This window comes from Gekko japonicus, unplaced genomic scaffold (genome assembly GCF_001447785.1).
Source record: "Gekko japonicus isolate JY-2015 unplaced genomic scaffold, Gekko_japonicus_V1.1 scaffold234, whole genome shotgun sequence".
NCBI classification, from domain to species: domain Eukaryota; kingdom Metazoa; phylum Chordata; class Lepidosauria; order Squamata; family Gekkonidae; genus Gekko; species Gekko japonicus.
Window position 1 is genome coordinate 934,808 of NW_015161954.1, and position 27,261 is coordinate 962,068.

Below are 27,261 nucleotides of genomic sequence, written 5' to 3' on the forward strand. Positions count from 1 at the left end.
ATTTGTGTTCATTACTTCTGAAGAAATATGCCACTTATTAAACAAATGAATAGCACTTCAGAAATTACCTTTAAAATTGAATTCTATATATTGTTTCATAACCACTATATTAAACCCCAGGTTATCCCATCCTTTATTAAACATTCAAAGGTTACCACTGATCTCTGAAGTGAATTATATTTATTAAGATTTTATTCTACTCTACTGTCCATACAGATAGAGAATGCAATACAAGGTAAGGAAACACCTTACAGTTTACCCCACCCGCTGTAGAGGAACTGGGGGGAGGGGGGGAATCACCCAGATACTTGCAAGTGGTATTTTTCCTTAGGAAACCATTAGATCAGCATGACAGCATGCATGTAATCAGGACACATGCTGCTGTACACAAAGTCAAATGCAGTGACTCAACTTTCACAGATCCACAAAAACCCTCAATGAGCTATAGCAAAACACCATACCTTTACCAGCAGCAGGTATGAAACTGCACTGTCCAAGAAACATTAACTTTGGTCACATAGTAGATATAATCTGCTGACTCTGGGAGAATGAGCACATAACTATTTCCATGAGGAAACTCTGTCTCCACATTACCTGCCGCAAGAGGTGTTTAGCCGACCAGCTCTCACTGCCTGTGTCATGCCTGCCTACATGATTTCACCAGAACTGGCCTTTTGCAGGCAAAATTAACAGAGTTTGCTGGCAGTTCTCACCAACAGAAAAGGTTCTCACCAACAGAAATCTCCCAACAATTCTTCCAACTGGGTTCCCACACACCCTGTAGCCTAAGAAGCCACTAAATGTTCTGTGAATGAAAATAGGCTGTGTGAGTTATGTTTCAGAAAACTTTTGCAAGTGGTTTTATTTACAATGCCAGAGGTTTCTGACTTTCTGACATCTTACATATTTTAATGTTACAGTGATACATTGAAGAGCATGGAAAGGCTAGCTCGCAGTGCTAATTGCCGTAAGAAGTCCACACTTAGTTCAGTTTTATTCAGAGCAGAGGAAAAGTAAGGACATCAGATTACACTGATAAAAACTCAACCATAGAATTTTAAATCTATATTCAAACATTACACATGCAGAGAACACCACTCTACTAGCATAACTTCATTTGCTGCTGCATTTGTCTAATATTAACAATTATAAACAGAGCAGTGCAACTTGGTATTTGGAACAATCCTTACAGTGTTAGGTGTCAGGCACAAGACTTCACTTCTCTTCACACCACTGGTTCTCTTTGCGTACCTAAAATGGGGAAAAAAACAATGTATGTACAGAGCTTGATGCTTCTGAAACTTCTAGCTAAATGAAGAGTCGAGTCACCCAGACTATATGCCGGGGTGGTCAAACTGCGGCTCGGGAGCCACATGCAGCTCTTTCACACATACTGTGTGGCTCCCAGCAGGGCAGCTGAGGAAGCAAGAGGGAGGTCTGCCCCCCCAATCTTCCCTTCCCCGTCCACTGTTTCCCTGAGAGAGCCAGTTTGGTGCAGTGGTTAAGTGTGCGGACGCTAATCTGGGAGAACCGGGTTTGATTCCCCACTCCTCCACATGCAGCTGCTGGATGACCTTGGGCAAGCCATAGTTCTCTCAGAGCTGTTCTCTCAAGAGCAGTTTCTGTCAGAGCTCTCTCAGCCCCACCTACCTCACAGGGTGTCTGTTGTGGGAAGGGGAAGGGAAAGGAGTCTGTAAATCGCTCTGAGACTCCAAGTGAAGGGCGGGGTATAAATCCAATCTCTTCTTCTTCCCTCCCTGGATAGGCTTGAGGTGGTGGGGAGCAGAGAAAGAAAGCAACTTTAACAGCATTCTCAAAGCCCCCCCCCCCGTTGGCTTGAAGATGGCATCTGTTTCTTTAAATCCCTTCTCCAAGCTAGCTGGCATGGGGGCTGGGGGCCTTGGAGGATGCATTTAAAGTTAGAGTTGCTTTCTTTTCACCTCCACCTGCCTCCTCCCATCTATTTGCTTTGTTTCTTTCTCTCTCCTTCTTTCTTTCAACCTTTCATTCTTTCCACCTTTCTCTTTCTCCCTTCCTTCCTTCAGTCCTCCCTCCCCCATCTATTTGCTTTCTTCCTTTTTGTCTTCCTTCTTTCCTCCCCCTCCCCATTTGCTTTGCTTCTCTCCCTCCTCCATCTATCTGCTTTCTTTCCACCTTTCTTTCTCCCTTTCTTCCCCCTCCGTCCCCCATCTATTTGCTTTGTTTCTCTCTCTTTCCACTTCTCTTTTAAACAAATAAGCACCATTAGCAAACAAATAGGACAAATAAATATTATCAATATCTGTTTTTACCCCTTTTATTTTATTTTTGGCAGTCTCATTTAATGTTAATAAAAAGCAAATTGGCATATTTTAAAATAAAAACATGAGTGTGATATTTGTTCATGTCTTGCGGCTCTCAAACATCTGACATTTATTCTATGTGGCTCTTAGTTAAGCAAGTTTGGCCATCCCTGCTATATGCCATTCGTATAACCTCACCATTCTGAGGTTGGGAGAACTGCTTCTAATACAGTTATAATTAAAATATGGAAATCATGAAAATTTTCTACTGCAGATCTCAAATTAGAGGCTTAAAATAGAAACTGTATGTTGTCGAAGGCTTTCACAGCCAGAGTTCATTAGTTGTTGTAGATTTTCCAGGCTATATGGCCGTGGTCTTGGCATTGTAAAACCTAATGTTTCGCCAGCAGCTGTGACTGGCGTCCTCAGAGGTATAACACAGAAAGATGGAGTACTCTCTGCGTCAAGGTGACAAGAAAAATGGTAGGCAGGTAATTTATATCTACTCAGGAAGGTGGAGTAGGACTGAGTCATTATCTTGTAGGAGTTCCCCAGGCTGTGACATGCTAATGGAGGAGCTTTCCTGAGGAGGTTCTTTTGCATATGGATTGGTTGTTGAACTTCTAATCCTATCTGTAGTGCTGTTGTAAGATGTAGAGCATTTTGTGTTTTTCAGGACAGGAAACCATGCCCTATTTATTTTTAAACTTTCTTTCCTGTTGAAATTGTGTTTATGAATTTCAATAGCTTCCCCATGTAATCTGACATGGTAATTGGATGTGTTGTCCAGCCTTTCAGTGTCTTGGAATAAGATACTGTGTCCTGTTTGAGTTAGGCTATGTTCACACCCTTCTCCCTTGCAGAACTCAAGGCAGCTTACAATATAAGTAAAACATTATTAAAATAAATTAAAAACAGACAATAAAAAAGTGATTACAAAAAAACAATTTAAAAGTCAACAATTTAAAAGCTTCAAATAGGACTGCCAAATAGGACTGCCTGGTTAAATGCAGTCCTAAATAAAACTGTCAACTGCCTCATGATGACTGATAATGAGGGGGCCAGACACACCTCCTGGGGGAGCTTGTCCCATAATCTAAAAGACCCTCTCTCGTGTGCCTACCAGACAAGCATCTTTGATTAGCGGGACAGTCAAGAGGGCCTCTCCTTGTGATCTTCGGTCCCGGACAGGAACATGTGCCAGTCCCAAGCCATGCAGGGTTTTCAAATAAAAAACAACACCTTAAATTGGGCTCAGGAGTGCATTGGTAGCCAGTGTAATTGCTGTAATATCGGGGACATATGCTCCCAGTAGCTGGCCCAACCGGCAGTCGAGCCACAGCATTCCGCACTAGCTGAAGCTCTTCAAGGGTAGCCCCAAGTACAGTGCATGGCAATAGTCGAGTCTGGATGTAACTAAGGCATGTACCACTGTGGCTAGATCTGACTGAACCAGGAACAGGCGCAGCTGATGCACTAGTTGAAGCTAACCAAATGCACTCTGAGTCACAGCAGCCACCTGGTTTTTTAAGGTGACCACCGAGTCAAGCAGCACCCCCAATCTGTGAACCTGGCTTTTCAAGGGGAGTACTACCCCACACAAGACAGGAGAGAGCTGAAGTTCCTGATGTGCCTTTCTAACAAGAGAACCTCTATCTTGTCAGGATTACATTTCAGTTTGTTCACCCTCATCCAGCCCATTACTGACTTCAAGCACCAGTTCAGAGCATCAACAGCATCCTCAGAATTAGGTGCAAAAGAATGTTAAAGCTGGGTACCATTGACATATTGGCAACATTGCAGCCTGATGATCTCTCCCAGTGGCTTCATATAGATAGTAAATAGCATGGGGGATAAGGTAGAGCCCGGCAGCACCCCACAGGTCGGGAAGTTCTTTCTCTCAACCTCAATTCGCCATCAGGAGAACAGAAAAAACAATGATACACTTCTTTGGTTGTAAACACAAGATAGAAATCAGTGCCTCCCAATATGGCAAAGGCATTGCAATCATACCTGCAAATGCACAATCTTGCTGGAGCCATCTCCCAGCGTAGCCAACCAGGCAGCTGTGGCTGCTATGGTAGTTGCCAACACATTGGCCTCATGTCCCTCAGAACAGCATGTTTCACAGCTCCTCAACATTGTGTGGCGGAAGCAGAGACGGGGGAGCTCTGCTGGTGACAGCTGGGCAAATTCAGAGCTCACGGGAACTGCTGCTTGGAAATGGGTGACATCCCCCCCCCTTAATCCTTGGTGGTTGTGGGTAATTATGGACTAGAGGGTGCAGCTTGCCATGTAGTGCCCGCTATGCCATGTGCAGCAGTTACAAGCACAAGCACTGGTGAGTGTACCTCTTCCCATGGCAAAGTTTCCCATTTGCCATCATTTCCCTTCCTGCAACATACCCACAGCAAACCGCCCATCCCTTTACTTATTTACATGCTCTCTGCATGCAGTCCTATGACTACTCACTAGCAGTAAGCCCTTACACAGGACTGCACTGCAAATGACCTAGTCTGTAGACCCTGTGTCTATTCTAATAAGGAACCGTGGCTTAGTGACAGACTTCGGCAGGCAGAAGATCCCAAATTCAATCCCCAACAACTTCAGTTAAAGGGATCAGGTACACAAGAGATCAGTGCTCCCAGGAGGGCCAAGGCACTGCAATGAGTAAGATCTCGACCTAAAGCCCTGTAGTGTTTTTTGCCAGCCAGAATAACAATATTAACCTTGGCAAACCGGTGCTCTGATTCAGTATAAGGCATCTGCCTGCCTGCCTGTGCGCCTTGCCTGGGAGTCATGGCTGACTTCTGGTGACCGCTACTGGGGGATTAGATGTTTTTCAGAGAGGCGGCTTGATTAGCCAAGTATTGCCAGAGTCGGCCCTGCTTAGCTTCCAAGATCTGACAAGACTGGGCTTGCCTGGGCTATCCAGGTCAGGGCCATACATATATATGTATGTGCGTATACAAGTTGCATGAATGTTTCCCTCCCTCCCTCCCAATTTGATGGCAAACACAAACACAGGAATGGGGACTGGAGATGCTGCAGGGCAAGGCCCAGCTGATGAAGCCCACTTAGCTACCATCAAGGACTGTTCTGGCTCAGGTAACAGTTTTGAATTCTGCATCCTGTACAGTCTAGAGAAACTTACCATAGCCCATGCTGGGATTACCATGCAGTTGTACAGTATTTTGTCAAGGTAGAGGGTCGAATCCAGGGTTCTGTCAACTCAAGGTACTGATGATCACAGATCTCTCCTGCACTCCCCCCACCCAGCAGTGTTTCCTGACACAAGGAAAGTTTATTCCCAGGGTGCCAGAATTCACACTGATTAATAGTCACACAGGTCAGGAAACAGGAATAGGGAAGGGGATGGAGGAGGCAGAAATGGGGGAGGAAGACTAAAATAATCCTTTCTGCCTCTCCCATCACATAGTTCCACTGACTGAAGAGGGAGTAATGTCACCCACTTCCCCCTCCTCTGCAGCCCCCCCCCTGCCCTGTGTGTCTATTAGTCTATGCCTGTCCTACTACCCTAGAAGCAGAGATCTCTCCTCTGTTGATGAGTTGTACTTGCAATGAAACAGGGGAAGGAACTTGCTGCTCAGCAGTGACGGAGGCAAGGCACTGGATTTATACTCTGCTTTCTGGATTGGTCAAGATGCACTGTGTGCGAGCAAGGAACCATTCTGGAATAGTTGCTCTAAATGCCATAGACAATGAAAAGCTGCTTTTTTTGTGAGAACCGTCACAATGGACTGGATGCAGCGAACCGTAGGTGCAAGGATCTCTCCCCAGCAATTCCTTCCAGCCCAGAAAAAGTTTATTTCTCTATCTTACTGCTTTAAGGTCTGTGAAACATACTTTGCATCTATGTGATCCTGACCCAGAGTTGCTATGGTATTTCTCCAAACAAAATTTTTACTTGAGCCAAGGTGTCCCTTCAGCTACTGCCAGCAGATGAGAAAAGCATTATGTGCAGTACATGTCCTATCATGAGCAGTGGCAAAACTATAGCATACCTGAGCTTCTTCCTCTTCAGTGAAGTCATTCTTGATATTGAAAGTCTTGCGGATTTCTTCTGGTGTTTTCCCCTTAATCATATTTGCAACAGTTTTGCATGTCACATCAAGTAAACCTTTGATGTCTAAGTAGTTGGCAGCCTATGAAAAAAAAAGTGGGCAGATTTAAAGCAGATTTAAAGTCTTCACTTCTTTCCTACTCCTAAAAACAGATACTTAACGGGATCACCTTTTCTTACACATACCAGCTCGGCATTATAGATCTTTATATCTTTCTCTGTGTGCCCAGCACCCACCTGTGGACTAAAGGTGGGAGGAGATGCCAGATAAAGGGCCCAGATAGCAAGAAATAATTCTAAGTACAGTTATGAAATGTAAACTTTTTATATCATCTGACATTATTGACGTTTTAAACTTAGGTTGATTTTTAGGCTGCTGCTTTTGTGATTTTATGGACTGTTTTATTAGTGATATTTTGTGCTACTGAACGGGAAATTTTATCTGTTTTTATTGTTTTATTTGTATACAGAAATCTGCTTCAAGACCTTTTTAGGTTTAGAACTGCAGGGTATTTTTAAAAAAATCAATGTTATTGTGTAACACCCTAAAAGGCAGTGAGAAAAGTACACTGTACTTCACTTAAAAGTATCTATTTGCATAAAACTACACTTAAATCTAATTAAATCTAAAAGCTATCTTATTCCATTTAGAGTGCCTGTACAGATTAAGCAAATTTTCAGAATAAGCAGGCATTATCAGTTCTGGAATTCATATTCTATAATATAAGCAGCCTGAATGCTTATGTGATGGTGGAAACCAACTGGTTTTCTTGGAAGACCATTTTGAAAACTACTCAGGAAGACAACCAATATTGCCATCAAGCCTCCATATTTGTTGGGCCCACTTTGATTTCCCCTTCATCTTAGCTCCATGACTACTCACAGCTAGGTGCAATCCATTTACAGAACTAAGCGTGAGAACCAGAAAAGGTACATGACTCAACATTAAACAACATACACTCACTTCTTGTGCTCCACTTTTCATTGCATAATCAAGATCACCTCCGATACACTTATCCTTCCCTTCCAGAGAGCTTCCTTTCTCTCTTTATTTGTTTTTGGGGGGGGGTTGTGTGTGTGTGTGTGCACATGCCTGGAAGTCATGGGGCTTGGACGTTTCAGAGAGGTGGCTTGCTATTGTTTGTCTCTGCATCCCAGCCCTGGTGTTCCTTGGAGGTCTCCCATCCAAATACTTGCCAGGGTCGGCCCTCCTTAGCTTTCGAGATCTGATGAGATTGGGTTTGTCTGGGCTATCCAGGTCAGGACCTTTCTCTCATTATTTAAATAAGATCTCAAAACACATGATCTCCTTTCACCACACCTCCCACCAATCAGGAAGTTCCCTGATAAGCCTAAACCCCCTGTTACTTCGGAAAGAAGGTGGTGTCTTTCTTATAATTTGTCACTTTGCCTTAATCTGGAAGGTGGGTCTCATTCATAGACATGTGTTTAGTACATACGTGTCTAGTACATACAAAGGTATATCAGTGAGACCTATAGTTGCCACACAAGCCACTCTATTCATGTTCTCTTTCATTTATAGATTCAGAAGGCCACATTTAATCAAAGTCTACCAGTTACAAAAATCTAGGTTATCGTCATTAATGTTGGCCTGTTTAAATAAGCTGCTTATATTGTACACATGCTTTTCTGGGCCTCTGTAATAATGAAGCTAGTCCTTGGAGTACTAATATTTTAGGCTTATAGGCTTTTACTTAGTAGAACTCAGACAGAAGTAAATGTCCCTGCAAATATTAAATAATAATAATATGAATTCCATAACACACAATTCCCTTCAAATAGTCTATTATTCTGCTATATTAAAGAGTACAAACTGTCTGGAGAAAAAAAAGCCCTGACCCTTTCATAGAGGCTTAACAGGATGTTGTGATTTTATTTACCTCCATGCCATGAAAAGCTTCAGGTACCCATTAAGCCTCTATTAAAGGGACAAGACATTTTTTCTCCAGCTCTGCTAGGAACTCTAACTACATTCAGTATCTGTATATCTGGCAACCAAACGAGATATAAGAAGCAAACCTACCAGGATAAGTTCAAAGAGAGTTCCTTGATCTACTTTAAGAAATTCTTGGTCCCAAACAGGGATGTCATCTGTTCGTTTCTCTTTGTTCTCATCATCCTCAGGAGGTGGTGGGTCATCTTTATGGTGGGTACACCACTGGATCACCTTAAATTAGAATGGAGTAAACGTCTTAGCCTCAGATTAAAATGTATCATCCTTACAACTAAGGGATTGCTTAGTTTTCATCAGTGCTTGAACTCCCACATCCGAAGGCCCTTTTCCACAGAAGTGCACCATTGCTGATCACTGCTCTACCTTTTTGCCATCAAACTATTTAGAATTATGCGCTGCTGGCACAATTAATTTACTACTAACCTCTCAAAAGGAAAGTGCCAATGACAGCAGCATAATCTCAAAGCACACAGCGCCTGCAGATGCTGTGAACCACATTTCATATTATCATTGTTCTTATTTTCTGAATTCCGATTTTGTGATGTATTTAAGCATGCAGTACTTTCAACTGACAGACACTAATGTAAAGGATCATGCACAAACGGGAACAAATGAAAATGGAATAAAAACTGATGGGAATGCTACCTTGCACAAATCATATCCTAAAGTAATTACATATGCCTATGCTGTCAATGGAGTGAGACCAGAAATAAAGCAAACTGTGCAGGGATTTAACCATTTTGATGAGACATGGATTGACCTTCGTAACTTCAGCTTAAGTCTATAGCTGATATCTGCATCTGAACAACCAAAGAAATTGCCCGACCATCTGTTTTCACCAATTCTTTCTGCTGAAAGAGTCTCACACTTGATGCTCTGCTGCTAGGAATGCCTGTACCACTTCTCTTTAAGCCTCCCTGCACAGTCAAAAGGTATTCCTAGTCTTCATTTTACATTATAGTGATGCTTATTCTGTCATCTTAACACAATATCATATTCCTGCGTAATACACCTAGACACCTTTGTTGCATATGTGCTTGAGAGGGGAAGGACAGCCATGCTGTTGCTTACATCTTGTGTATGTAGAACTGGGTTTGTAACTAGCACAAGCAGAGAAGTGGCATGCCAGTACAGAAAGAGAATATAGGCCCCGGTCACACGCGCAGGAAACTGCGGGGGAGAAGCGCGGCTGTTTGCCCCGGGGCAAACTAACACGCAGTAAAGCGATCATATCTCCTGTGGAGGTTCTGTGGAGGTACCGTGGAGCTTCCGTGGTTACAGAGAGGCGTCGATCACAACACATGCCTGCGCGCAACGAAGAAGCGCGCGGCGCGGCGAACTGGGTTTCTTTTTTTGTGTACACTACAAATGCGCATGCTCCGTTGGGTGCGTGTGCGCAACCACGGAGACTTGGGGGAAAAAAAACCTTCTTCGCAAGGGGACATGGGCGGGCGCCGGATGCCACCGGAAACGCGATCAGACGCCCGCCCTTGCCCCGCAGTTTCCGGAAACTAGTACCTCCGAGGTACTAGTTTTTTGCTGCGCGTTTTCGGGAGGAAGCCTCGGTTGTGCCACGGAAGCGCTACGCTCCCCAGATGTGCTGGTGAGATCGCGCCCGGAAACTCCGCCTGTCTTCCGTATCTCTTGCGTGGCTAATGTTGCGTGTGACCGCAGCCATAGATGGGCAGTTTTACTGCTCATGGCAGACAAGCACTGGACTCCAGTACTGGGACTACACAGGGTGAGAAATTACAAAGACAGAGGACAAAGACTCTGCAAATGCACAATGGCATAAGAATGGGAGAGGCAATTACTCCCCTCATTTCTAACAATGCTATACAATAAACAGAATTGCTGCAAAAACAGACACTATTTAGGAGATGCTTTGGGTTATTCTAGACAGATGTACAACTGCATTTCTCCAGCACTAGCTGCATTTCTTTACAATGTCAGAATAGCTGGGGAGGGGGGGTCTGGACGTTATGCAACCAGATAAACAATTTAAAAGCATATTAGTTCATGCATCACCAAAAAAGAACTGCTGTTCAATATCCTACCTTTTTTAATATAGCTGCATTAACATTTGGAAGAGGAACAGGATCATCATCCCCTTCATCATCCATTCCTAAATCTAAGAACAGAGAAGCCAAGCAATTAGATCGCTAGAAAAGCTCTACTTAATAGCTGCTTTCAAATTCAGTATGTGATCAATTTGTGGAAATTTACATTCATATCATGGAAAATTAGATGCTAGTTTACAACATTTATTCAAAAATGGACACTTGTTCATTCAAGCCTATGCTCCGAGCAAAAGTACAGTGACAAACTTTACACTCGTTATTTTCAGTCACAGTGAAACAACTAAGTACTATATATCCAGGCACACTAACCCTTTTCCAATGCAAAACAAGCGTATGTTAAAGATCCACATTATTAAACACTAACGCACAGGTTCCATTTATCTGTTCAAAACTGAATGAATTAAAAGGAATAGGAATTTGCCCTAGCACCCATCCTGAGGCAAGATTTCTAGTCGGCCTAGCAACATACAGAAGTGCAAAACTGTTTGACTATTATTAGAGGCCTGCAGACATACAATTTGGCTGGTAATCTACCAACACAATCCTAGCTACCCTGTTCATTTGCACATGCACTCAGAACAACATTTTTCATTTGGATTTATTTCAATACCACTATGCCTACGCCACCTTCTACCTCCCAGAGCATAAAGTGGAGGGTGAAGAAGGAAAAACCACCCCTGCATCTCCTTTTCTGCCCAGCCCCAATCAGTCCTCAGTTATTGTAGCTATCTTAGCAAATAAACTAGTTGCATCCAGCACTGCATTCCTGTGGCCACAATAACTTCTGCCTACAGAACATGGCTTTTGCAGCTCCCCTCTCCCACAGCAACCTGAAATGCCCCCTGAACTTCTCTTGAATGCACCATGGGTAGAAGTCCTTTTCCCCCATGGAAGCACTGCACTGGATTCAACCCAGCTGTATGCTGTTTGCTCTGGCAGTAGCCACCTTGAGAGAAACTCTTGACAGAGCAAGCAGTTTCTCTGTGAACACTCTGGTGCTAAGGACTGACTGAGGGCCATAGCGGAACCTTCTATTCCTTTTCACATCCAATGTGTGTATAAAACTGGTGGTCACAGTTCTATGTGCATTTATGTGGAAGAAAAACCCACTGGATTCAATGGGACTTGTATCCAAGTAAACACAAATACAATCAGACAGTAACCAAGTTTCTTCTCTACCACCCTTGGCTTACACACTCACATACAACAGGGGTCCCCAACCTTTTTGAACCGGTGAGCACAAATTCTGACACAGCATGGTGGCCGCAGCAATTAAATGGCTACCACAAGAGGCGGAGCCAGACACAAAATGACTGCTTAACAGTTTAACTTCAGTAATATAACGTAAATCCTTGTGCAGTGGTAGCAGCTGCTGCCAAAGCAACATTAAAAAAAAACTGCACAGCCAATCAAATCTCCAATAATCAATCAGAAGTCTTGCTGGGCAAAAGCCCCAGCCGAAAAGGTTCAGAGGGTGCCATGGTGCCCACGAGCACCATTTTGAGTACTCCTGTAACACAAAATGGCTAGGCCCCTGGCTGCCCAAGAGTCCAACTGGACCTTAGGAGACTACTACCTGGTACACAGCATAAAGCCTATCTTAAATATTTCACCAAGTACACATACACTTTCTCACCTGCAAGCCAAGAGACAAGTACTGGAACGTTCTCCTCCTGAGAACAGAAACAGAGGCTACTAAAACATTCCCTTGTATACATCAGGAAAAGACAAGGTAATGTCATAAAGGACAAGCCTCTGTTGATGTTTACCTGGGATGGAAGGCACTGAAGAGCTTATCTAGGTCTGTGCAGGAATAAGACCGAGGTGCCTGTTAAAACACTGGCCCTGTTAAAAACTGCCAACTATGGGAACATGGTGTGCCCCTCTGAAAACTTAAGAGCTGCTGCTGAGCTCATTATGCAATTGTGTTCAGATATAACAGTCATGTCAGGCTTGAACAGAGAAGGTACCATTGCAAAATATATAAAATAATGTTTAAAAGTGTGCCAAGTTATTTGGAACTATCTAAATGTGTTAGATGTCACACTAATTCTTAAGATTTACTAAGAGACCCATTAAACCAGACTTTTATGTTCAGCAACATTTTCTTCAGAAGTTTCAAGGTGTTATTAATGTAATTTCACTACACATTGGCCAGACAATGTGAACATGACACTTTCACAGAGAAAAGTGTTCTATTTTAACCACTGAATAAATTCCTATGCATTTTACTGAAGAATTTATGAGGTAACAGATCTAGGTAAACTGCTGGTTATTAAAAGATGGCCAGCTGCACCATTATTGGATGGATTTATCTACTTTTCAGAGAACTGTCAGCTGCCCTAAAACAGCAATGGAGACATAAGATGAAATGCCTAGAGATAAATCATGCAGGCATGGACCCAAGGAGAGTAGGTCCAAAGTACATTAATTCTCCAGAAATAAATAGCTATTTTCCCCTTAATTCTAACAAAAACCCACTAAATGTGTCACAAATCTCTTAAAACCTGAGCAGAAATTGGATGATACCCATAAGGTCTTAACAGAAGCTGGAAAGGGCCATCTACTTGCTCTATACTCTAACCCAAGGGTCCCCAACCTTTTTGAGCCTGCGGGCACATTTGGAATTCTGACATGGCATGCTGGGCTCAGGAATAAAATGGCTGCCACAAAATCCCAGCCGCAGGAGGCGGAGCCAGACACAAAATTATTTCCACAGCTTAACTTCGGGTAACACAATGTAGATCCTAGTGCTGTGGTGGCAGATGCTGCCAAAGCAACATTTTAAAAATCTACACAGCCAATCAAATTTCCAATAGCCAATCAGAAGCCTTGCTAGACAAAAGCTCTACCCGGCCCCACCCACTTCCTAAAAACACTTGAGGGCACCCACGGACATCATGTCACCCACGGACATCATGTCATGGACTGTTGGTCTAACCACACTTCATGACACTGGAACAAGAACATTTCAATATACTTAACTGGCCACACATGCAACTTTATAAGTATTTTAAACATAGCGTATTTACCAATATTGCTAGCACCAATTTGGTAATGGCAGCGAATTCAGAGCCTCAAGCTTTCAGCAACTGAGGCATTCATCAGGCCAAAGATAAGTAGTAAGCAGTGTTCAGTCTAAGCTGAGTTAGTGTGAGCTAGCTCACAGTTTTTTGGCCTCCGGATCACACATTTTTGTCTTAGCTCAGGAAGGATGGCTCCAGAGCAAACTGATTTATGCAGTAGCCAAATCGCTCGCTCACAACTTTAATGCCAGTAGCTCACAAAGTAGATTTTTTGCTCACAAGACTCCACAGCTTAGAGGGAGCACTGATAGTAAGAAGTCCATAAAGATAAGAATCAGACTTCTAAACATTATGAACAGTTTGTATTATATAAAGGCCATTTGGATGGGTTCCACAGCTCTTTTTAATGTAGTGGCACTGTCCAAATGAAGCTTTTATCCTGCTAAATTTAATTGCTTCAAAGGATTCATAATTCTAGCTATCTGCTCAAATTCCCATGCATACCAGTAAAGGCTTAACCACAACTGAAGCACAACCATCATTACATACCCTAAAATGCATGTGTCCCCCCCCCGGCCCCGGCCCCGCCCCAGGTGTTGAAGAGTCTGCCTTGCTCTGTTTTAATTATGGAGCAGACACTTTACATTTTTTCCTCTAAAGTATTAAATATATGGCCCTTCAGTTTCAGTGACTTGTACAGATTATGTTGTTCCATTCCTTCCACCTGCTCTCTGATCCAATCACCTTTAAACATAATGATCAAAGGAATTCCTTCAGGAGTCACAGCATCCATGACCATAGCAACAGCTTTCAGAAACATATAAGGAACAGCTCTGAAAAAAATATAAGCTGTTCATTCAAAGCTCTGCTGGAAAAATGTAGAAGGGTCTGAAATGCATTACCATATTTGCTCATATCACTGATGGTAGAAAGTAAGTGATTGCATTATGATAGTCATGAAACACACTTGAGCTATGATATTATCCCACAAACATATTCCATATCATGCATGTCTTCTTTAGTTGGCTGTCTGCAAGTTACCATATCAACTACATGATACCCTTACCTTCCAACATAGTCTTGATTGTTACAGACTGCTTTGCAATTTCAACATCAACCTCAAATATCTCTCCATCAGAACTCTGCAGTTTAATTGAAGGCATCTAGAACAGAAAAAAATATTTCCTTAGCTACTTTTGATGACGGAATGGGGTAGATCTATTAGAGATCCATCTTCCATGTGTTACAGGTGGGGATGGGGGCAATACTTAAAGGTAACTGCTTACCTAAACTCACCTAATAAACTCACATCTTTGAATACTGGACCCTACAGATTACAAATTGATCTTCCCTAGCTTTACATGAGCAACACTGTTTATCATCAGTTGCCAGTTGTGTGCAAGCTCAAACTAGACAATGTTTTTCAAATACTGCAAGTAGCTCATTTCAGAATCTCATTTAGATGGCATGCTGCTTTGCAAAATAAGTTGTATACGCAATTGCTTTACCTGAACTTGAATAGTTTTTGTACCAGTCTGAAGGGTCCATTACTTACCTGCAGTATTATCTTCCTTCAAATGAAGATATAATCATCACAGAATTAGAGAACCAGTGCTTGAGACTCCGCAAAGCCTCATTTCTTGGCCAATGCTCTGACTCCAGACATCTAGACTGGGTACCAGGCAAGCTTCCAACCTATGATACTGCAATTTCAAGTGTATTTAAGACAGCTTTTTTTAGCATCAGGGAGGAATACTAGCCTTCTAACTGGTATATCACAAAAGCCAAATGATAAGTTGAAAGACATTATGTTAGAGAATGAACTTGATATTTACTTTATGAACTATATTTATAGCTACACACAATGGACTGTGCACACACACATAGGCTCAAAGAACTGTACACTTCAAGTCACCTGTTGTGATGGTACACATAGAAGGTGCCTACACAAGCCTTACACGTGAATAAGGTTTCAGCTACACAGTTACCAGCCTGGTGAAAGAAGCACACACCTCCATTATTGTGAGCAATGAGAAACAACAGCTCTGAGCAGAGACAGCCCCCATTGCTGAACTGTTTGTGGTCACGTACCACCCATCAACTGCTTTGTTCCTGCACTGGTATTTCCTGCCAAATGGACATTTGGTTATCAATAGAATGGCCAGCTTCATCAACACCACAATGGAGCATCATGGCGCCAAGGTTTTCACACCTGTCCAGATGCCATCCTTTGAGCAAGGTTTTAGGTTTCAATATTGGCCACCCCTCTTAGGTAACCACCCTCCCTACATGCAGCCAATAGGATTGTTTTTGGGACGGACTAACAGGTAGGTGGGTCTACAGGTTGGAACAGGTACCACCCATCTAATGGACCCACTATAAAAGGAAAGGACTATTCACTTGGCCCTTCCTAGCTAGCAATCCCCACAACACCCCCTATCCGCTTTTATTCCCCTTGAGTCCCACTTGCTATCCCAAACCCTTGCCTCTACTTTGATCTCTTGATCTGCAGTCAAGAGACCCCCACACAATCCGGCTAACTTCTGGTAGTGTGGATCCCTTTATTTTCTATTTCTTCCCATCCATTCTTCATTGGGACAACCAAGCTGCAAGACAGATAAGTATCGCCCATCATCATCCCTACCTGCTAATGCAACAGTGCTTATTTTAATACTGTAATTCTTAGGAACTTGATTGAATGTGTGAGTGCATCAGTATTGTTTGTATGAGATATTTTCAAGTAAAAGACATCTATTTTAAACTACAACCGCCTCGAATCTTTTACTGGTAACCCTTGGTGGGACCTTGGTATAAACTGGCAAGAACCCATTTATAAATTGCCAATTGCTGTAAATAAAGCAATTCGGCTAACAATTAGATGACAAACCATAGTATTAAAGTTCAAAGTGAGTTAACTTTATTGACTGACATTCAAGTCAGTTTATGAAATAATAATAAGATGTAAGGTGCCTAATCATGATTCTTAATACACAAATGCAGTGATACTGCAACAGGATTTTGTAAACTGTTTACTGGAAGCAAGATCAATTCTCAAAATATACGCTGATCATACCTAAATTATAGTAGACTCTGAACCTGCAAGCAATTAAAATGATTTAATTAATTTTTTCCAAGGAGATCTCACGCACAAGAACACTTTTTCCTTTTAAGGGTTACTGATTCCTATGGATATATTAACAGTTTAATTTTGGAACTGGGAGGGAAAAAATGAGCCAAACTGCTACTAGTTCATACATTTAAACTGATCTGCTTGCAGAGATGTAGAAGAAATTTCTGTGTGCTTTGGGCTCCCTTGGGAAGGTCTTCTTTTCTGAAGATTTATTGTTTCATAAAAGTATGAACAATGAATGTATGCTGTTACCAATAGCCTAGCAATGTCATCATTGTAATTAATGCTTGTCATGATTATCCCAAGGAACTGCCTGAGGATGTTTTATTGATTTGTAATAAAAAGGGGGGGAGATAAAAGATATTTAATCATCCAAAGATCAAAAATTCAGCTGATTGGCAATGCTTGTCTCTTCTCATGTGGTAAAAGGGAGATCATCAATCTGATCTAGAAGTTTTATCCTGGGACATAAAAATTAACTCGAGATACTTTTTTAATGTACGTGTATGTGTTTGTACATGCGTGCCTGGAAATCATGACTGACTTCTGGCAACCCCTAGTAGGGCTTGGGACATTCAGAGAAGTGGCTTGGTATTGCCTGTCTCTGTGTCCCTACTCTGGTGTTCCTTGGAGGTCTCCCATCCAAGTACTTGCCAGGGTCGGCTCTGCTAGCTTCCAAGGTCTGACAAGATTGGGCTCACCTGGGCTACCCAGGTCAGGGCAGCTTGAGATACTTTTTAAACTCATATACTAACCAAAGGTTTAAAAAAGTATATAAATCAGTTCACACTGTATTTAGGGCACCAGAAATTTTTCCAATTATTCCACTGTACACTAGTTAGGCTTAGTTCAGATGCAATGTCAAGCCAAGTGTTGAGACTACAAGAAAGAGCCTGGATGAAGCCTTGGGCTCACTAGTGCAATCCCTCTTCATCTCAGGGTGCAATCAAACAACATGCTCACTGCACTCTGATCGGGTCTCTAATTTGATCCGTTCTTGCAGCGTCCTGTAGAGAAACATTCAGACATCTCCGTTACCTTCTTCACTGCACGGTCACCCCGCTGAGGACTGTCCAGACATTTGCTGCGTGCCAACCACAGAGTGCACTGTCTGCTGGGGGGGGGTTGCCCTGTCCATTGCGCATGTGCATAAACATGTACACAAATCACCAAGCAATCACCACCAAGGAACTCCACAAACCACTGCCATTTTAATGTTTTCCCGCCAAAGGAAGACTCTCACGTGACCCAAGTTCTGGCTGAGGAACATGGTCCCAATAGGGAACCCTGACTAGGGGCTATTTTCAAAGCTGTCCCACCAACACAAACAACATAAAGTGTACTTTTCTTCACAATTACCCATGGCAACGCCCCCCCCCCCCCCGGGCTCCCAATTCCCCCCCCCCAAAAAAAGCCAGCACAGGAGCGCACCGGCGTATATTATAATCTAAGCAGTGTTTATGCAGTTATGTGCATATCACTAAGGGGTGAAAAAACGGTGCCACAATGAAAGGGATGCTTCCCTTCTATTGTGGCTTGACTGCACAGTGGAACGATCTGAAATTGGGAGAGGCACCCTAGATCCGTATGTGGCGGACTTTTCCCACTGTCAAGGAATTTGTGCCAGAAGAGAAGTACAGGAGGCCAAGTCTGCTGGAGTGGATAACAGATGTTGCTGTCTGATCATGCATTTCAAATCTGTCACAGAATCACCACAAGAATGGATCAAACTACTTGTCTGATCATACCCACACTTTGACAACATTCCTTACACTTTCTGGTTTCCAGTAAGTCATTACCATTAAACTAGAACCAACAGAATATAGCTTATATTTGCCCTACAAATCAGGACTACAGGCCATGCTTTGTTCTCAGTCAGTTTACAATCCTGATTTGAAGGCCAAGCACAAGCACCAGCTTGCCACACCCAGTACAGTGGCAAGATATAAATTACCAAAAACCAAGAGCTGGCTAGCATTCAATGCATGAGGGAAAGGGGAGAGATTTATTCTTCAGGTTCAAAACACAGTTCGGCATTCTACCTGAATCAGGTTGAAACTTCCTTTGAGGGTAGTTAGCACACCACATATGTGCTCTACTCCCTCCATCTCTTAGTTCACAGATGTTCTTACTGCACCTTGGCCCCGTTCACACGGAGCATTTGCCGCACTAAAGATACGGATGATAGGCGGATTTTCCGGGCGCAATCACACCGTAACATCTGGGAAGTGTAGTGCACCCGTGGCTAACCCGTGGCTTCGTGCCAAAGATACGGAGTAAAAAACTAGTACTTACGATGTACTAGTTTCCGGAAAACGCGGGGCAAGGGCGGGCGTCTGATTGCGTCCCATCCTAGTCCCATCGCAAACCGGTTAGTTTTTTAAAAAAGTCTTCACAGGATGGGCACAAACGATCATGCGCATGCTCACCTTTTGGTGAGAAAAAAAATATTCCCGTTTGCCACGGAAGCGGCACCTGGCGATTGCTGGTGTGATCGCGCTGCACTGCTTCTTTGCCGCGCTGCAGGATAGCCGTGTGATTGGCACCTCATGCCCTAACCACAGGACCTCGACGGGACATGTGATCCGGCGGCCGCACGTTATTTTGCTCTGGGGCAAACAGCCATGCTCCCCCCCACACCGCATTTTCCAGCCCATGTGACCGGGGCCCTTGCCAGTTTTGCTCATCTTGATGGCAACCAATCTGGTCACTGTGTATCATGTACAAGCTGAGGGCAGTACAAACACAGTTTTAAAAGGAGTGTAACCTTTTTAATTTGCAGCTTCCTCTACAACCACATTAACATATTTTCAGTAGGAGTACGTTAGTGAAAGTCCCAGGAGCTTAGTGCACATCAGCTTTTTTTTAAAAAAAAGTTACAGTACACACACAAAAACACAGCATGAAATTTAATGATACTGAAATACACGAGCTCACAGAACATTCTCTAGTAATAAACAAAAAGAACTTCCGAAAGGTGAATCAAAGGAATATAGTCTGAGGTGACACCAAGGTAGTTCATTTCAGGCTCTAGAATCTCCTATAATATAATGACATGTAAAATCATGTCAGAGAGCCAAAGCCCCCATCTAATGCCTCCCTTCCTAGCTGCTTTTAAAAGATGTTTAAATAGACCTCCAATTTTCTAGCCCTTAAACAATAAGGTGATCCTTTTAGTCATAACCAAGTTTGCGGCACCTTCAAGATTAACAAATTAACTGCATCAGACGTTTTGTTATACCACAATAAATGTGATCCTCAAAGTACCAAAGACTGTTACTCTGTCTGCAGAAAACATAGCTCTATTCATTCAGATTTGGTTTGGGAAGCTAATGTGTTCTATGCACCAAACAGCTGACTAATCACTTTTGCCTCTTATGCTTCCGCATATAACACTAACTAAATTAGTTTATTACATTGTAGAGCAATACCTCAATATCAGACCACAGCCCAAAACATTCCCCATGGTCCTAAACTAGTCTGAAAAAAGTCTACCATTCAGAAAAGCCTGCCCTAACATAGTCTTTGTTGTTAAAGACCAATTTTTAACATTTAAGCTCACTACCACAATAAAGATACGTTTTAAAGAGGCAGTTTTAGCAACCCCCTCACTCTGATTCTGACTGAACAGTTACAGTGACGAAGCGTAACCATAAACAGGATGTATTACAGTGAGTGCACATAAAACACACTGTCAGCAACGGACATTCCTGCCCTCATTGCTATATCTGTCGGCTACGTTAGGTCAGGAATGTGCAAAAAGCTGCGTTTCGAATCTGCATCCTTTCGTGCAAGCTGGCCGTGCCTTCCTGGAACTCGTCCTATTGTGCAAATATTATTTCAAGAGTGAACCCGTCTTCTTTTTTAGCCATTTGATCTACAACTCTCTGGCAGGGGGGGGGGGGGGAGCTGTTTTCGTAGCTCAGGAAGCTACAGTTGCAACTTGCTGGACAGAGAAAGCGCATAAACAACCCGAACAGTGCACAAGGCATTCTCCCGCTCCACCCCCACCTGCCGCTGAGACAGAGAAGGCGGCACTCCATCCACAGCCTTCGAGAAAGAAACGGCCGCTCCCTTAGCGGCCACCTGCAAGGCGCCTCCCCACCCTTGCCCGGTCTCCCCGCGGCGGCCTTCACGCGCCAACTTCTCCCCCTGCTCCCTCCCCTCGTCCAACACTGAGCAGGCCTCGACCAGGCCCCGACCACACTCACCGTGAGGCAGCAACGCGCTGGCAGCTCTCAGCCCCTCCTTCCTCGACGCGGACTGACTACGATGAGGAGCAAACCTCAGGCCAAGTTGCGGCCGCCGCCTCTTATAGAATTGGAGGAGGGGCGGAGCAGAATCTGCGCGAAGGCCCCGAAGGTCCCTCCGTCTTTTTCGCCTCACAAATACCGAGTGGCCGTGTCGCGCCTGAACAAAAACTGGGCAAGAGGAGAAAGACAAAAGGGAAGGTGGGGGAAGTAGAGGAAAGCAGACTCCCCCTGCGGTCTGATCGTCCAGTGTGCTAGCTGAGAAAGATAAAGAGGGACGCACTTTAGGATTTTGTATCCAGGGAAACGGGGATACTTGGCCTACGTCGCCGACGCTCTCCTCGGTCCTTCAGGCAGAAACTTAGACCCCTTGGATAGAAACAGTCTCATGGCAACGGTTACCTCAACGGTGGCGACCGCGATCTACGTAATAAACATAAGGACGTTCAAAGTACTCGGTCAGTGCAGCTAGTGCACTTTTTTCGACACCCCCCCCCGCCCCATATTTCCCTGCTGCTGATTCTTAATTATGCATTTGTGGCTCCCTCCCCATGTGTGCATTTCTACTTCGTCATCCTTATCTCCCGCACTGCGTCCAGTATATTGTCGGAAGGAAATCTTGTCTGCTATGAAAGCTTGCTTGGTCGTGATCTTGATGCAGTGACTGCAGTCACACACATTCGACCTAATCTACTCTCACGGGGTTATTGTGAGAATATAATGGAGAGGAGAGCATTGCAAGCTGCTTTGGGTACCCATTGGGGAGAGAGGAAATACAGCGCAGTGCCCGGGGGAATGGTGGGGGCATTATACATGTCAGTTTCTCCTCAAGAACCTTACTATAAAACCCGCAGCAAACAAAAGGGGGAAGAGTTCTGAATAGAAAGCAAGTTTCCGTCCCCCTACACCTGATTTTCTATCCAGCTCTAGGCTACAGCCCTCACTCAGGCTGAACCCTTAGGTTCACATCTGTGAGCATGCCCAGGCCTTAAATACCTACGAGAAAGGAGAAATAAATTCAGCCAGATTTTATTCAGCAGCTACTAACCAGGTAGGAGATTATGTCCCGCTTCCTTATTGGTGTGGTTTCTGGAGGAGGTCTCAGTGAAATTGCCATTGCATCCACACTTTTGCACAGGTGCAAGGGGAAATGGGGGAGGACAATGGGAGCAGTGACTGATACAGAGACAGGTTGCATGGATCCATTCCCACACTAACTGCTGCTGCCATGGTAAAGGTACATTTTCACACACCCTTGTGGATGTAACCTAGGAATAGTTTCCCCTATATTAAACTTCATTGGCAGGCAATACCAAAGCATCTCTGCTTTTTACTTGCTTTGAAAGCCCTTTGCTGAGATCACATAAGTCAGCTGTGACTTGACTTTACTTAATTGCTTTGAAAGCCCTTTGCTGAGATCACGTAAGTCAGCTGCGACTTTACTTAACACACACACACACACAAATTTCATTAGCACTGGCATCTGCAGCTAGGCTTGCCAATACCATGTGGGGGAATTCCTGGAGATTTGAAGGTGGGTGGTACCTCTGTGGGGCATAATGCTATAGAGTCCACTCTCCAAATCAGTTAGTTTCTCCACAGGATCTCTGTAGCTGGAGATCAGCTATGCTTCCAGGAGATCTCCAGACCCCACTGAGAAGTTGGCAACCCTGTGACTGCAAACTTACAATAGCAAGTTTTGGGGGGAAGAAATGCAAAGATCAAAGAGTGGAAAGAACATCTCAGCAAGCTGAAATGTCTTGCTGAGTATATGCTTTTCTATTTCAGTTACTATAGGCGTGACCATAGAATCTTGGCTCGTTGGCAAGGCACTTGGATGGCCCAGCTACTGAACCTGGGCCAGCCCAAGACATAGTGTTGTATTTTTCTTTTTGCTATTGTGAGCTGTTTCAGGTCCCTTGAGGGAGAAAAGCAGGTTGCAAATATTCAAATATTTGAAAATGTTATGTGCAATGGTAGCATGATCCCCGATTTTCTCAAATCCTACAGATCACCTTATACAATTGTTAACTACAAGTGTTGTATAGTCAACAGCAGGACAGAGACAAGCTCCAGTAATCCAAAGGTTCTAGGAGGTCTGCTTTAATACTGAAAGGGGGAAAGCTGAAATGTGAATGAGCCATAGTGTAGCCATGTCAATGAAGGCCAAGAAAAGAATTGAGGGGAATGTTTGACGTAGTGATGAGCCAGCACTGTTATCCATGATTTTAGTTGAAATCTCCCCTCATAGGGCAAACTAACCTTTAACACATATCCTTTTCCCTTAAACTACAGTTCATGAGTGCTTGTAGTGTACCGTAAATAAGGTAGTAGTTTTCTTAAAAGTATATTCAGAAGGAAGTATAGATTGCTTTTCTCTTGGTTTAGAGTTAGTGCAGTGTTGAGTAGGCATGCATTGATTGGCTATATATTACTGTCTCAGCCAGGAAAACCTGTTCCCTAGTTCATCTGGGATTATCCCAGACACTGTGCCAGACAGCGACTTATTTTTGTTCTCTAACTGATAACTATCAAACAAGGGCATTTATGTTAGCCAGATTTAACGTATTGCCATTGGCCATCTTCTCTGGAAGATGCCAAAAAATCCCCTATGAACTTAGGCAATGCCCCTGCAGTCAGGGTGCTATCGAATCCGTTTCCCAAGTTCTTTCAAATTGTCCATTTATACGAAGACTCAAGAAAAATTTCTGGACACCCTTCTTTTTACATGGTGTGGTCTTCCTGAGAGTGTCAAGGTCCAGTTGCTACTCTCTGGGCAAAACGCTTCTATAACTTTTAATGTTGCTTGTTTTCTTCAATCTGTAATTCGAACCAGGGAAACTATTAATTGATCAGTTCTTTTTTTGTTGGCTGTTCGACAGCCATACTTTTGATGTATTCCTAAATTTTAATGTACTCTTATCTCTTACATGCCAATAAAGGTTGTCTGTCTGTCTGTTACTGCCTCCCTGTGATGTAAAACTTGCTGTAAGTACCAAAAGTACCAAAAATGAACAATGTAACAGTGTCGGCATCTTGAACTTTCTTAGGAATACATGCTTTCCTTGTTCTTTATCAATCAATAAAGAAAAGAGTTTCTACTGTAGTTGTTAGTAGCCATTTGGACCCCTGTGTTGAACCCAGCTAAAAATTGTAATTTCCCCATCAGTATCACCAGCTAGGTAAGTATGAAGTAATGGCCATGTAACACTGCTTCTTAAAGCTTCACTTTTCCAAAATAAAATGGCACAGGTTTTGTGAGGCTAAAGTGATTAAACATTGTAATGATGAACGGGAACTACAGAATCAGTGACATGGATTCATAGAAGGGCCATTACATTTAATACCCTGTTTTGTTACTACAACATAAAATGTGTGTTGGTTAAATTATTCTATGGACACTGGATTTAATGGCTGGTAGCTATAGATTCGCCACCTTCAGATCTTCTTAGTCTTGATCCTAAATCTAAAGTAAGTTTTTTTGTTAAGGTATCCTATTAAGCATATACAATATATATATCCCATAGATATTCCATTATCACAAGCCTCTATAAAGCATTTATGTTTATGATTGGTTATAGTTAAGGTACACAAAAACATTTAATGAGAGGCAATTGTAATAAAATGTGTCACAATGGGATGGTCCTTTTTTGCATGTGAACAAAAACTCAGATTTAAGACATCTTAAGTCCCTAATTGAAGCAAGTAGTTGACTACAGTAACAATGACAGAGCAAAAATAATTGATTGAAATGCAAAGGGTTGCATGAAATTCTTCTGCTTAAATTCAAAAAATGAAATTGGAAACAAAACTTTCCCCAGCAGGCTTCACAGATCACTACTTAAGGATCTCACTAAACTCCAAGCAAATTTATTACTGCAGACTCTGGACATGATGAAATCTTATTCCTGTGGCCAGTCACTTGCATAGATTATTTTCCATCTGGTCCGGGGCTGAAAAAGGACTAGGCTAGGTTGCATAATAATGTATCTCTCCCCATAAAGGTAACCCAAAAGTCATATCCAACCAGGAAATTATTTCAGTGGGGCTTGCACAGAACATTCTGAAGATTGTGCTGTATATTCATTAGTTGAGGGTTTAATTTTTGCACATCAGTCACAAAAATGTCTTGGTGCCTCAATATTTTTTTAAGTTCTGTTCTCCCTAAAAATCCTAGCTGTGGGGTCTTGTGAGCAAAAATTGTACTTTGTGAGTTACTGGCATTAAAGTTGTGAGCGAACGATTTGGCTACTGCATAAATTAGTTTGCTCTGGAGCCATTCTTCCTGAGCTAAGACGAAAATGTGTGAGCTGGAAGCTAAAAACCTGTGATCTAGCTCACACTAACTCAGCTTAGAGGGAACACTGCTCCTAACCACTACACCAAACTGGCTCTCAAGTGGTTGCTAATGGGGGAACATTGGATTGGATATTTAAAATCCTCAAGAACTGTCATCCTTAAAGGCCTCAAACCTCAGTCTCAGGTCACTTCCCCAGCTCTCCAAGGCTGTGGGGTTGGTGGTACATGAACACATTCACCAATTTATTCCTGTTCCCAGTACAAGTTGAAATACCAGATACTTAGTGTACAGGATACACGAACATAAGCGCCCTGCTGAATCAGACCAAGGGTTCATATAGGATACCATCTTATCTCATATAGTGCCCGGCCAGATGCATCTAGGAAGCTAACAAATAGGGCATGAAAGCAACAGCCTTCCCTTGCTGCTCTCCCTCAGTAACCAGCACTCAGAGGTACACTCTCTGGAACACAGAAGTTTAATTTAGCAGCTGTTGATACTTTTCCCATGAATTTATCTAATCATTTTTAAGCCATTAATGTGTATGACTATCCCTACATCTTGTGGAGGCGAATTTAAGTTAATTAGGTGGTGTACAAAGTACTTTCGTTGCATGAACCCAAGATATTACAGGGAAGATTTTTGCACCATGCGTAATTTTAATAACTGTGTCAGGTCCACCTCAGTCACCTTGCTCTTTTCTAAACCAAAATATCTCTGACCTCTTTAGTTTTTCACATAGGCAATATGTTAAAACCTTTTAATCATTCTGAGTGCCCCTTTCTGCACCTTTTCTACCACTGCAGCATTCTTTGTGCAAAGGTGTGACCAGTGCTGTATACAGTGTTCCAAAAAGTGTATATACCATGGATTTGTGAAAGGGCATTACAATATTGGCAGTTTTTGTTATCAGTTTCTTTCCTAATAATCCTTACAGTGGAATTCATCTTTTTCAGTTACTCCATTACACTGAGAAGCAGGGAGCCCGAGTTTACCCACAGAGCTCTGTAACTAAATAAGGAATTGAACCCAGGTCTCCTTAGTCCTAGTTCAACACACTATCCCCCTATAGCACACAGATCTTCTCAATTACTACAGCTTATCTCTTGCCTTTAACCTGGAGTTGATTCTCTACCAAGTACCTTACCAGAATTAGCTGGACAAATACTGATCCATGACATCAAGGCAGGCCTTGGTAATACATAGCTGAATAAAATCAGCATGCCCCACTGACACGCAAACAAAATCTTGCATTAACAAGTCTTCAGGCCTTATGTCTCTCAGATAGCATGTGGAAAAGCAAGCCTATTAGACAATGTAGAAGTTTTGCACTCCAATAACAGAACTTGCTAACAAAAATAGCAATCAAAAAACATTAGTGATCTGTGCTTTCATGGATATCTCGATACACTTTTCCATTAAACAACAGCAATCATAATAGATCTGACACAATGCAAATCATTTTGATTTGTAATGATTTGTCTTACAAAATCTTGCTTGTACCCATGTTCTAGAAGGGCAAAAAGCAGAATGTCTTTTTTGCATCATTGATACTGCATAACACAAAACATCCAAGAAATCATCTGCTTCTTACCTGGTCAGCTCAGAGCTTTATGGTAACATTACCGCAATAGCAGAGTTTTTGTATAAACAAAGTATCTTCTTCTGGTGCCAACCCTGCCCCCCCCCCAAATTATTATGCTGTTAAATATACTAGGGTTTATTCACATGTCAATTGTGGCCTACACAAGAATGGAGAAACAGGGAGAACTAGATAGCTACTGAAATCTTTCTTGTCAGTTTGGTGCAGCCAGTTTGGTGTAGTGGTTAAATTCGCGGACTCTAATCTGGGAGAACCCGGCTTGACTCCCCACTCCTCCACTTGCACCTGACTGAATTACCTTGGGCAAGCCATAGTTCTGATAAGAGCTGTTCTTGAAAGCAGTTTCTGTCAGAGCTCTCTCAGCCCCACCTACCTCACAGGGTATCTGTTGTGGAGAGGGGAAAGGAAAGGAGTTTGTAAGCCGCTCTGAGACACCTTTGGGTAGTGAAGGGTATAAATCCAATCTCTTCTTCTTCATCCTTTTTTTTTAAGCAATCATTTATCTCTCTCATACATGCACACTGCAAAAC

The 27,261-nt window shown here is 42.9% G+C and overlaps 1 protein-coding gene across 1 annotated transcript; it reads right to left on the reverse strand.

Annotated features, from left to right (window-relative positions):
- Positions 1-267: 267 nt before the first annotated feature.
- Positions 268-20,884, reverse strand: SKP1 (S-phase kinase-associated protein 1). The gene is made up of 6 exons (XM_015429473.1): positions 20,790-20,884; positions 14,515-14,611; positions 10,399-10,472; positions 8,411-8,554; positions 6,308-6,448; positions 268-1,251 (listed from the first exon to the last, which is right to left on the reverse strand). Exons 2-6 carry the CDS (start codon positions 14,609-14,611, stop codon positions 1,216-1,218), a joined length of 492 nt encoding a protein of 163 aa, XP_015284959.1. The 5' UTR covers positions 20,790-20,884; the 3' UTR covers positions 268-1,215.
- Positions 20,885-27,261: the final 6,377 nt, after the last annotated feature.

Bases quoted from the DNA above. Each gene is read 5' to 3' on its own strand.
- SKP1 (XM_015429473.1), bottom strand. From the start codon at position 14,611: ATGCCTTCAATTAAACTGCAGAGTTCTGATGGAGAGATATTTGAGGTT. The intron at 8,555-10,398 runs GTAGGATATTGA...TTCTAATTTAAG, and splicing joins ATGCAGCTATATTAAAAAAG to GTGATCCAGTGGTGTACCCA. The intron at 1,252-6,307 runs GTATGCTATAGT...TCCCCATTTTAG, and splicing joins CTGAAGAGGAAGAAGCTCAG to GTACGCAAAGAGAACCAGTG.